This window comes from Hemiscyllium ocellatum, chromosome 36 (genome assembly GCF_020745735.1).
Source record: "Hemiscyllium ocellatum isolate sHemOce1 chromosome 36, sHemOce1.pat.X.cur, whole genome shotgun sequence".
Lineage (NCBI taxonomy): Eukaryota > Metazoa > Chordata > Chondrichthyes > Orectolobiformes > Hemiscylliidae > Hemiscyllium > Hemiscyllium ocellatum.
The window spans coordinates 42,591,935-42,605,218 of record NC_083436.1 but is presented as its reverse complement, the minus strand read 5'-3'; the positions used below and the strand labels follow the sequence as shown (position 1 = coordinate 42,605,218).

At 42.5% G+C, this 13,284-nt stretch overlaps 1 protein-coding gene across 1 annotated transcript in view; it reads left to right on the top strand.

Moving 5' to 3' along the window:
• tspan5a (tetraspanin 5a) overlaps positions 1-13,284 on the top strand; it is a 101,998-nt gene that overhangs the window by 69,375 nt on the left and 19,339 nt on the right. Inside the window, exons 2-3 of the mRNA XM_060851771.1 lie at positions 3,978-4,028; positions 12,242-12,388. Of these exons, the coding sequence (XP_060707754.1) occupies positions 3,978-4,028; positions 12,242-12,388 (198 nt within the window). The remainder of the gene's footprint in view (positions 1-3,977; positions 4,029-12,241; positions 12,389-13,284) is intronic.

Below are 13,284 nucleotides of genomic sequence, written 5' to 3'. Positions count from 1 at the left end.
CTTTTTACAATACCTTGCTTCCTCAATACTCCACTGGGAGTGTTAGCCTGCATTTCTTTGGAGTGTCTGTCTGTCTGTGACTAGTCCATGTGTCAAAACTAAGTGTGCTCCTTGTAAAGTGTTGCAGCTCCTCAGTAAGTGAGGAGACTCTATAGAGTGGCAGTGTCAAAACTCATGGTACCCTTTAAAGGATGTAGTCACAGCTCCCATCACAGTCCTTGCATGTGTTGTTAATTAGATAATTTATCACTGAGGAAGGCTCACTCGACCTGAAATGTTAACTCTGATTTCTCTCCACAGATGCTGCCAGACCTGCCGAGCTTTTCCAGCAATTTCTGTTTTTGTTTCTGATTTACAGCATCCACAGTTCTTTCTGTTTTTATTTATCATTGAGTTTGTTTATAATATACTCAATCTTAATTAACATTTCATTTGCCAAAAGAAATAAAGTTTTGTATAGGGAAAATTAAATGATAATAAATGAAACTAAACTGTATAATTGACGTATTTTCCAGCTGTATACAATGCTGTCACTAGCCTTGGTTACAGTTGTAAAGTTAGACAGAGGAACCTCGATTATCCAGCATTTGATTATCTGAATTTTGGATTATCCGGACAAGATCACAAAGTCCCGATGCTCGGTTAAACTGCATTATCTGGCATTTGATTATCTGAACGAAATACTCCTCACCTGTGTCATTCAGATAATCAAAGTTTCTCTGTATTAATTGAATGTCTTTTACAAGCTGACTAAAACATCACCCATAATATACAATTCTTATTTATTGATGGCAACTTTTATATCCATGTCCCTTCTCTACTTAATGAGCACAACACTTTCTAAAACTCTCACAATATAGAAAAACGAATCATTACCTGTTAACATGCTGCATTTCAGGTTGAGACACCTGAGTGATCACTCGTAAAAGTCCTTGACTCAAACACGTCCTTCCAAAGCTCGGTGTCAGAATTTGTTAACGCTTGTGGAGCACCTTATGGTCTTTTACTGTGTTCAAGTTGTCAGTTAAATGCAAAATATTGCTAGAAAATATAAATCTAGGCTGACTTTCTGAGTCAGATCTCAGTTGCTGCTTTGTATACTAGGCAGCCAATACTTGCTGTTTTCACTTCTGTTCGAAGAAGGATCATTTTTTTAAAAGCTGTAGAATCACACCCTTAGCTTGGGTAATGTTAGTTCATTCAGGACTGTGACAGCTCACTGTAGCAGCCTAAGCCCCGGTGCACCCCGGCAAGAAAACCCTATCACATACTTTAATTACCTTAAAGACTGGGATTAGTCCACTCCTACATCTAAGGAACAGTAAGTCTAGTCCATGCAGCCTGTATTTAATATTTATAATCTTATAATTTTTGTTTCTGATTGCATACAACTTTGATGTTTTTTGTTAACTGCTGTACACAGCAGAGGGCTGTCAGTGTTGTGTGCCAGGCTAGAACTCCTTCCTTGAAAAGAGAGAAGGGCAATGTGACAGTTATTAAATAATTTGACAGGGTAGATCTGGAGATCCTTCCACTTTGGGTAGGGGGAGCTTTGGAGGGCAAAACTAAATATGTGATGGTCATCAGTAAATGCAGGTGAGAATTTGGGAGAAAGTTCAGTATTGAGAGGATTGTGAGAAAGTGGAGCAGTGAGTGAATGAGGCAAATAACTTAGATATATTTAAGAGAAGCCTAGGTAAGCAGTTTAGAAGAAGGAAGATATGTGATAGGGTGAGATAACTCTCTCCATTCCACATCCCTTTCCTGCCCATTCTCCATAACCCTTCAACCCATTACTAGTTAAACGTCTGCCTAAACAAACAAGATATAAAGGGCTATGGAGAGAGTTCCAGAACTGGGCCCAGGGAGCTGAAGGCATGATTGCTAGGAGTGAAGTGAAGTGAAGAAAATCAGGAATTCTCCAGAGTCAGAATTGGAGGAAGGAGCTATCTTGGAGTGCTGTAGGGCAGTAGGAGTTTCCCCGAGTTTGTTGGGGAGGGCTGGGAGTGCAGCTATGAAGGGATTTAAAACCAAATTTGAAAACCTTGTAACTCGGACATTGCTTGGCCAGGAGTCGCTGGAGTGAGCACAGGGAATGATCAATGAATGGGACCCTGTGGAAGTTAGCATATGGGCAGCATAGTTTTGGCGAACCTAAAAGTTTAATTGAACCCCAGGATTCACCAATGCACCTTTTATTCATTACTCTTATTCATTATTCATTATTCAAACTTACAATGCAGTTTGTTGCGAAGGCTGCCCTTCTGTACATTTGAATCCAGTGATGTATGTCTGTAATGTAGTGACTCTAAGGGTTTAGTGCAACAGCTGTAATTTTTTTCCAAATCTACTGGAGGAGGCACATGTCTTCTGGGGATATTCTGCAGCTGAAAGAATTTTTCTGCTTGCGTGTAAATTAAATAATTTATGGCCTATAACATCCAACAATACAACAGGGTGAGTCTTTGACAAGCTGGAAGCCCAGGACTTCAATTAACATGTGCAATGATATGAATCAAATAAGACAAAGGATATATTGCTGTGTAATATGTTTTATATATGACAGACTTGGGGTTCCATCTTTCCAATGAGCTGTTGCATTGTGTGGTGTTACTTCCGTTTCAAGAATATCTACTGATATGTCTTCAGAGTGGAAAATCGTAAATTGAAGTCTCACTTGCCCACTATAGATTGGCTTTGGGAAGCTATGGTCATTTTTTTGTTGCCCTGATAAGTGCCATTGGAAGGTCTGCAGCAAAAAAGGTTTTTCTGAATCCTATTGAATGATATCATTGCAGAATCAAACGGAGACCTCTCCAGATATTGTGCCTAAATTAGATCTTTTGAAGGAACTAATTAGTCCCACTCCTTTGCTTTTCCTCCATGACTGCATTATTTTCTATTTTATTTATAATGGTGTTCATTACATAGAAGGACAAAATGCTACAATACATGGTCTTCAGAAATTTAGCAGGGTTTGATCTGTTACATTACTAAAAGATGATTCCATCAACTTGGTGGCCTCATGCTAGTCAGTATGCTCCCAATACTTCTCTGCATCCATTTCCTACAGTCACGTGGCTAGACTTCATGTTTCTGTCCAGCTCTCCTCACATCTCCCTTCCCCTCTTTGCTATTTGCCTCCAGTGAGGAGCAGCTCTATGACATCATTGCAAGGTTACTCCAGGGCCCTTCATCCTTTACACAACACATCATGCCAAAGTAGCTCAGCAGAGAGAAGGTTAAACTGAAGCTTAATGATCCTTGCTTCAATCCTCAGCACACAGCAAAAATAAAATAACTCTTGATTTCACAGGGGCAGTTATGTACCATTCAGTTATATTATGACTAAGACCTGAGGGGCAACTTTTTCAGACAGGGTGGTGTGTGTATGGAATGAGCTACCAAGGAAAGCGTTGGAGGCTGGTCGAATTACAACATTTAAAAGGCATTTGGACGGATATATGAATAGGAAGGGTTTGGAGGGATATGGGCCAAGTGTTGGCAAATGGGACTAGAATAGGTTAAGATATCTGGTCGGTATGGATGAGTTGGACTGAAGGATCTTTTTCATCAGCTGTACATTTCTATGATCAGTAGCTCAACTCCGTGGACCTATCTTGGTTCTGTAATCTTCAATATTACAATAACTTACCATTGTCAATTTTTAAATTTTCAATTGAGGTAGAGTGGGTGAGGAGGGGGGTAGTTGGGAGGGATGTAGAAGAATTCCTGGCTTCAGCCTCGAATGGCACTAGCTTTAAGGTATGCTCCCTCTTCTGGAGGGAATCTTCTGGATTCCAAACCAGACTCTCCCTGACTGCCACTGGCAGAGAATTCCATCAACTCCATTGAATACTTTATCTCAAACATCCTATGCAATATGCTTCAGTGTCTCTATAAGCTGAAAGGTTATTGGTAAATCTTCATTTTCCAAAGACCTAACATTTCCTTCGTTGTTTGTTCCTTTTTTGCAGTTTTTGGGAGTGGCCTTTCTGGGGATCGGACTGTGGGCATGGAGTGAAAAGGTAAGGCTGCCAGAAGGCACAAACGCAATGACTGCATTGTACAAAATAACCCCAGGCTTCATTTGCTTGTGCTATTCATAAAATGCCTTCAGCGGAAAATATTCCTCTTTGGGCTGAGGGGATGGGGGGGGGTGGAAATGAGGGGAGGAACAGGATGTGGGGGGAGGGGGAGAGGGCAGGGTGAGAGAGAGGGTTGGGGGCTGGTGGAGATGGGTGGGAGAAGAGACAGAATGGTGGCAATGATGAGGAAGAACAGGGTAGGAAGTGCGGTGAACTAGGGTAATGGTCATGATGAGGAGGTGCTGGGGTGGGCAAAGTTTAAAAATCACACAACACCGGGTTATAATCCAACAGGTTTATTTAGAAGCACTAGCTTTCAGAGTTACCTGACAAAGGAGCAGCGCTACAAAAGCTAGTACGTCCAAATAAACCTATTGGACTATAAACTGGAGCAATAGTGGCCATGGGTTTAGATCAGAGTGGTGCTGGAAAAGCACAACAGGTCAGGCAGCATCCGAGGAGCAGGAAAATCGATGTTTCGGGCAGAAGCTCTTCATCAGGAATAGAGGCAGGAAGCCTCCAGAGTGGAAAGATAAATGGGGGGGTGCTGGGGAGAAGGTAGCAAATAGGTGAATGGGGGTGGGGATGGAAGTGATAGGCCAGAGGGGAGGGTGGAGTGGATAGGTGGGAAGGGAGATAGGCAGGTGGGACAGGTCATGAGGATGGTGCTGAGCTGGAAGGTTGGAACTGGGGTAAGGTGGGGGGAGGGGAAATGAGAAAACTGATGCCCTGGGGTTGAAGTGTTCTGAGGCAGAAGATGAGGCATTCCTCCTCCAGGCATCAGGTGGTGAGGGAGCGGTGGTGGAGGAGCTCCAGGACCTCCATGCCCTTAGTGACCGTGGGCAGGCTGGGGACAGAGAAAGAAAGCGGTAAAAAAGACAATTAAATAAAACATGCCGCAGTTCCTGACTCTGGGCTTTACATGGTAACCAAGGGATAGCATCAAATCCAGTGCACATCCTGATCCAGCAAAGCTTGCTGTTAAACCTTATTCAACTGTCAAACGAAAGAAAGTAAATTGAAGGACATGGAAAAACGGGAGAGAAACAGTGAAGATTTAGGTGGATGATATTAGCATTGAGAGCTTTTAACTAGCATGAAAGTCTGAACAGACTGTAGGTTCTTTACTCTAGAAAAGGGCAGGCAGGCTGGGGGTTGTTGTGGGAGGGGTTGATACATCTGTCTTTTAAAATAATGAAGGTTTGATAGGCTGGATGGAGAGAAGACTTGAGACCAAACGTTGGGTCTGTAAATATGAGATGGTTGCTTATAATTTATTTTTAATTCATTCCCTGGATGAGACCCTCGCTGGCTAGGCCAACTGGTAGGTGTGGGGTGTGGGAGGTACACAATGAGGATGGTCAACACCATCAGAGCAGTTCGACTGAATGGTCTGTTTCTGGAGAAATATTTTCATCAATATCCAAAAGGGAATTGGATATATCCTTGAAGTGGTAAACATTGTAGTGCTACAGGGAGAGAGAAGGTAGTGTTTGGACTAAAACAGAAATTACTGAATTAATTGGCTAGCTCTTTCAAAGAGCCAGCATGAGAATGATAGGCTGAATGTCCTCTGTCTATGTTGTATCATTTTATAATTCTACATCGATGACTTATACTGAGTCCTACAGGTCATGACTGGAGTCTTGGGAAGCATTTGTGTTCTTTTAATGAATAAAGAATATGGTCAGAAATATTCTTTTTCTTAAATACACATATAATTGGACCCAAAAAGTAACAAGCAGACTTTTTGTTACCGTGACATGCTGAGGATTGGGAATGGGTGGTTGGTTGATGGTTGTCTGATGAAACAAATACCAAGTGACTAACAATGCACTGGATTGTCTAAACATTGTCCACATATCTATCTGTCAAAGTGACAGAGTGCTGGGCATGTAGTCGTGAAGCAAATCATTCCTGGGCTTGTTAACTGACAACAGTATTTGTCATCAGGAATTTACTGATTGTTTTGCATTCCAAGGAACAGTTACAAACAGGCTTGCAGGAAACTCATTTTCAGAACTTTTGGAAAGGAAAGGACAGGCCTGCATTCCTACACTTTTGTCTCTTATATATCTCTCCATTTACTGGATGCGCCAAACAGCCAGAGACTTGCTTTCTGGATTATAGTTACTGTAGTAATGCAGGAAATGTAGCTGCCAGTTTGTGGACAGCAAGCTCCCATAAGCATGAAAGTAACAACGACTTGGATCATCTGTATTTGTGATACTGATCGAGGGGTATATATTGCAAAGTATTGGGCAGAGTTCACACACCCCTAGGCAGTAAGCACTCTTGGAGGTTAAGGTGTTAAACCAAGGTGCTGTCTGTCCTCTTAGGTCAACATTAAATGCCCCTTTGAAGAAAAGCAGGATGATTGTGAGAAGGGTTGGGAATTGAAACAAATAGGTTATTGGGTCATGAGCACCTTTCTTTTTGTGAGATTTGCCTGTGCATAAATCTGCTGTGCTTCTGATGTTACAACAGCTGGCTGTTACAGATCAGGTTGAGGCTGGCAGGAGCTGGAGAGAAGGGATTGCTAGAAACTAGAAAAAATAGGCGGCAATAAAGTTGGTTTTCAATTCTGAGAGTTAAGTGTAAAGACAGTCGATGGTAGTGCAGGGTTTATGCTCCTTATCCCAGCATTACAGTCGGGTAGAATCCGTGGCTTTACTTGTGGTTATATGCGATGTGCACATTTGGAAAGGCACCACATTTTGATGAATGGCTGCTTGTGAACTCTGGTTGTAAGCTGAAGTGTTTTTGAAACATGGGTTTGACCAGCTTCCCCCCAGTGGCTTAGAACTGAGCTAGCTGTTGGTCAGAGGAAAGCTCATATCCTTATAGTGCCAACATTATTCAAACCGATTACCTGACCATTAGCATGTTGCTGTATATCAGAGCTCGCAAGGCATTTCCAACAATGACACTGCCTGAAAACAGAAGGTATTTCATTGGATGTAAAGTATGTTGGGATGTTCTGAGGTTGTGAAAGTTGCTATTTAATTGCAAATTTGTTCTTCCCTTAACAAGTAAGAAACCCGGTAAGATGTTGAGTTTTCTTTTGATCTTTCTATTCTTTACCACTGCCCCAACCCCTTACCACCTCCAACTAATTTTTAATTCAGAAGTCACACATCAACCAGGTTATAGTCTAACAAGTTTTTGAAATCACAAGCTTTTGGAGCACTGTTCCTTTGTCAGGTGAAGTCAGTTAACCTGTCAGACTATAACCTGGTGTCATGTGACTTCTGACTGTCCGCCCCAGTCCAACACCGGCACCTCCACATCATAGCTTCTTGTTAATTGGCTCAGTCATGGTCCCACTTCCTCACCTGTAGGGTTATAAGTGGGAATGGGGTAGACTGTTCAGTCCCTAGACAATAGGATCGTAGCTGAACCTCCATTCTGAGGGAACTGTCATTGGTTTCTCATTCCCTACTTCCCTGAATAGGATTATCCATTAAGTAGTGAAATCCTAATCTCACATTTACATTCATGAGGACTTGACTTTAAATAGGATTAGTTTAATGAATGAACCAGTCTGTTTGTTGTTTATTCTACACAAGCAATGACCCTAATCCCGTGTCCCCACCCTATGTTTAGCTCGGCTGTTTCTTCCCCCATTGTTCAGTCAGACATCAGCTGACCCTTTCTATCAGTGTTGATGAGATGTTTGCATAAACACCAAGTCTATGCTGCCTTGCTACCCCTGTGTTCACCGACCCACACTAGGGCCCAGCGAACAATGTTGTGACTTAAAAATCCTCATCCGTGTTTTCAAATCACTCTGGGGTCATCTCCCATCCAATTTCTAACTCCTCCAGCCCCACCACCTTCCAAAATATCCACACTCCTCAAATTCTGACATCCCCAACTTCTATTCACCCTCCATTAATAGCCATACCTTCAGTTGCCCAGACCCTAGTCTGTGGAATCCCTGCATGTCTCTACTTCTGATCAGACCACGTGTTGAAGCCCCCTGTGCTGATCTACTGCAATGTAACGTTTATCTGTAATCGCTTTATCTGACTGTAATGTCTATCCTTTTAACTTTATTTCTTATTTATGGTGGCACGGTAACACAGTGGTTAGCACTGCTGCCTCACAGCGCCAGAGACCCGGGTTCAATTCCTGCCTCAGGTGACTGACTGTGTGGAGTTTGCACATTCTCCCCGTGTCTGCCTGGGTTTCTTCCGGGTGATCTGGTTTCCTCCCACAGTCCAAAAATGTGCAGGTTAGGTGAATTGGCCATTCTAAATTGCCCGTAGTGTTAGGTGAAGGGGTAAATGTAGGGGAATGGGTCTGTGTGGGTTGCGTTTCAGCGGGTCGGTGTGGACTTGTTGGGCCGAAGGGCCTGTTTCCACACTAAGTAATCTAATCTTATTTCCTAACTTAATACTATGAATCATTGAGGTAATGTAACTTATTTTCTTTATTTCTCTATTTTGTATCTGAGATTTGTAACCAAGGTATTTAAGATGGTACCGTGAGGGGCAATATTGTAAACTTTTCACTGTACTCCTGTAGTTGAGTACATGTGATGATAAACCTAATTCTAATATTAATTCTTTACTTCCTTACTTTAACACATCCCTTACAATTTACCCTTGGACCAAGCTTTGAGTTAAACTTCCCAAAGTAGGTGTCAGGACCCAATGATAGTTGTGAGCTGAAATCTTGGAGTCATGGACCTGAAGGTAGCAGTGACCAACATGGAGTGCTGACTGAATTATAACAGCCGTGGTCCTGCTTTAACATTTGTGGAGCTGGAAGTGGGAACCGTGTAGATTGTTCAATCCCTAGAGCTGCTCCACCATTCAATAGGATCACAGCTGAACGTCCAGTCAGAAGGAGATGTCAATGGTTTCGCATTCCCTGCTGCCCCTTACTCCCCTCCCCCACCCCACCCCCACTCCCAGCTTACCCCGTCCTCTCAAGTTTCCAATACCAACTTCTGGCCCCCCATCACCTGAGGGACCGCAGCAATCTTCAAACCATGAAACGGCATCACAGAGCTTGAGAAGCACTGCTTTCGGACCTAATGTCCGTCATGTATTGGCTCAGTGTTGTACTTTATCTTATAAATTCTTATGTCAAGCACCTCAGGACCTTTCACTATGCTGTATAAATATAAGATGTTGTTATATTCTGTGCACACTCAACTCTCTACATATGGGAAAACAAAACGTGCTAAAGTCCCAAAGCCTTTTGATTTAATTCCATTCACATTCCCTCGTTCTTGGCTTCATGACTGTGGCAAACAGTTCTTTCTATCAGTCCTCTCTCAGGAGCCCCAGTTCACTCAAGAATCCTGAGAGATTTATCATTCAATTCTGATATCACACTTGTAAGTACCTTCTGCACTTTCTGCAGTGCCTCTATGTCCTTTCATAGTACAAAGTTCAGAAGTGTTCACGTTACATCAAATGCAGTCCAATCTTTCAACTTGACAGGACTGGCCTTTGGCATGTATTAACCACAATTGATTTATCACAGGCTGAATATGTAGTCATAATTGTGCATGATCTACACCATTTATAATTCTAAGTAAACTCAATTCAGCTTTTGAAGCCTCATCGATTTTATGAATCAGTCAGCCATACAAGAGGCAGCTTGTCTGTCACTTAATAGCTCGTGAGCTGGTTCCTCTGGGTCCCCACTTAGTTCACTCCAGGTTATGTTGTTGGTGAAACATAATCAGCAGCATCTTTGCTCACTCACTGTTGGAGAATAGATTGAACTGGACTCGGCAGACATTTCACATCATCACGTGCGGTTTGGCCACAGTTACATACTTTATGGCCCTTTGTTGTAACTTAACGATCGAGCGTTGCAATAGTTTGGTGCCTGCCAAATGTAAACCCATGAGTGCTGTAACACAGTTTGGGAGTTTAACATACAGCTGGATAAGTTATCATAGCTTTCGCTTAATGGCAGGTGTTAGAAAGTAATAGTGGAGGGTTACTTTTCGGACCTTGATATTCCACAGAGATTAGTTCTGGGGTCTCTTTCATTTGTCATAAATGATTTGAATACGAATATAAAAGGCATGGTTAGTAAGTTTGCAGCAGACACCAAAATTGGTGGCAAAGTAGACAATGAAGAATGTTTTCTAAGATCACAAAGGGATCCTGATCAAGTGGGTCAATGGGTTGAAAAATGGCAGTTGGAGTCCAATCTGGGAAAATGTGAGGGATTACATCTGGATACAACAAACAGGGGTAGGGCTCATACAATTAACGGTAGGGTCTTGGTTAATGCTATAGAACAGAGGGACCTAGGAATATAGATACATAATTCTTTGACGTTTGTGTCACATACAGACAGGAGGGTTAAAAAGACATTTGGCACGCTCTCCTTCATTGCTCAGTCCTTTGAGCGTAGGAGTTGGGATGTCATGTTGAGGTTGTACAGGACTTTGGCAAGACCTCTTCTGGAATACTGTGTCGAGTTCTGGTCACCCAGTTATAGGAAGAATATTATCAAGCTGAGAAGGGTTCAGATGAGATTTACCAGGATGTTGCTGGGTATGGAAGGATTGAGTTATAAAAGGCTAGATAGGCTGGGACTATTTTTCCCTGGAGCATTGCAGGTTGAGACTCGACCTGATAGAAGTTTATAAAATAATGAGAGGTATAGATGGAATTAATGGTAGTTGTCTTTTCCCTCGGATGGTGGATTTCAAGACTAGGGAAAATATTTTTAAGGGGAGAGATTTAAAAAAAGACATGAGGCAAATCATTTACACAGAGGGTGGTTTATATGTATATAACAAGATGATGGATTACTGGGCTAATGGTAGGCTACTTGGTAGTGTGGATGAGCAGAGGGATCTTGGTGTCTATGTACACAGATCTCTGAAAGTTGCCACCCAGGTAAATAGTGCTGTGAGGAAGGCATATGGTGTACTGGGCTTTATTGGCAGAGGAATTGAGTTCCGGAGTCCTGAGGTCATGTTGCAGTTGTATAATACTCTGGTGAGGCCTCATCTGGAGTATTGTGTGCAGTTTTGGTCGCCATACTATAGGAAGGATGTGGAAGCTTTAGAACGAGTGCAGAGGAGGTTTACCAGGATGTTGCCTGGAATGGTAGGAAGGGCGGCACGGTGGCACAGTGGTTAGCACTGCTGCCTCACAGCGCCTGTAGACCCGGGTTCAATTCCCGACTCAGGCTACTGACTGTGTGGAGTTTGCACGTTCTCCCCGTGTCTGCGTGGGTTTCCTCCGGGTGCTCCGGTTTCCTCCCACAGTCACAAAGATGTGCGGGTCAGGTGAATTGGCCAAGCTAAATTGCCCGTAGTGTTAGGTAAGGGGTAAATGTAGGGGTATGGGTGGGTTGCGCTTCGGCGGGTCGGTGTGGACTTGTTGGGCCGAAGGGCCTGTTTCCACACTGTAAGTCTAATCTAATCTAATCTTATGAGGAAAGGCTGAGGCACTTGGGGCTGTTCTCATTGGAGAAGAGAAGGTTTAGGGGAGATCTGATAGAAGTGTATAAGATGATTAGGGGTTTAGATAGGGTAGATACTAAGAACCTTTTACCGCTAATGGAGTCAGGTGTTACTAGGGGACATAGCTTTAAATTAAGGGGTGGTAGGTATAGGACAGATGTTAGGGGTAGATTCTTCACACAGCGGGTTGTGAGTTCATGGAATGCCCTGCCCGTATCAGTGGTGAACTCTCCTTCTTTATGTTCATTTAAGCGGGCATTGGATAGGCATTTGGAAGTTATTGGGCTAGTATAGGTTAGGTAGGACTCGGTCGGCGCAACATCGAGGGCCGAAGGGCCTACTGCGCTGTATCCTTCTATGTTCTATGTTCTATGTGAAATGAACTTCCTGAGGAAGTGAAAGATGTGGGTACAATTTAAAAGACATTTGGATAGATACATGAATAGGCAAGGTTTGGAGGGAAAAGGGAGAGGGGATTAGTTTAGTTTGAGATAATGTTTGGCATGGACTGGTTAGATCGAAGGGTCTACTTCTGTGCTGTATGACTGACTCTTGTTTTAATGCACTTTATGTAAGATACTTTATCAATTCAGTTTACAGTCGCTATCTCCTGAAATAGATATGAAATGAGAAAGTTTGAGATTATGATTTTTTTCAATTGCATCCAAATATTGTTTGAACTGTGTATTTAACTTTTTTTAAGGGAGTCTTGTCCAATATTTCATCAATCACAGACCTGGGTGGCTTCGATCCAGTCTGGTTATTCCTTGTGGTCGGAGGTGTGATGTTCATTCTGGGATTTGCAGGATGTATTGGGGCTCTGCGAGAGAACACCTTCTTGTTGAAGTTTGTAAGTATTCCAAGTATTCTTAACAGAGGGGTTTCCAGGGAGATCTGACAGCCCAGTCTTGGCTGCTCAGGTGGGGCAAACTGTTAATAAAATGGACATTGAGGGATCACATGACATTTAGAAATATGGAGTGACCAGGATTGGAAATCTCGGAAGAATAATTAAATTGGTTGGATTCAATACTGGTGCTGCACAGGGATCTTAACAGAGTTTGTAACTAGATTGAATTATGGAGAAATGTACCCACAGACAAAAAGTAAAATTAGGAGACACTGTGTAGTGATTGGAATCAGGTGGATCTTGTTAACTACAAGATCCTTGATTTGGGTTGTTAACCTGAAGCACTGGCTGACCAAAATAAATAGGGGATTTTAATGCCTGCCTTCCCCATCACTGTTTGATCACGCAGCATTGCCCTTTGATGTGAAGGGCACTGCTTGTCACTGGCCACTCGGGTGTTTTCCCATCTTCCTGGTGGTGGAAACTGAATAAAGATTTGTGCACCTTGTGTCTCTCACTGTGTCTCACACCTGCACACACACAACATGGGTGCTGGGGAAAAAATAAGCACTACTGCAGTTAGGCGGTAGTGTCGGGGTTAATAAAAAAGAAAAAAATATTTTAAAATAAATGGAATCTCCTCAGTGCAGTGGACTGATTCTGAGCAGTTTAACCACAGTTATTCACTTCACGGTCCTTTGTTGTAATTTAAAGCTCAAGTGTTGCTAAGTTTTGGTCCTACTGAATGTAAACTCATGAGTGGTGTAGCACAATTCAAGCATTTAACATATGACTGGATCAATTATCTTTGCTTGCTTGTTTTAATGTCCTTTACATTCAGCATTAAATATGTATGAACATCTTAAAGAAGAGCAGAAATAGCACATTCAGCGCCT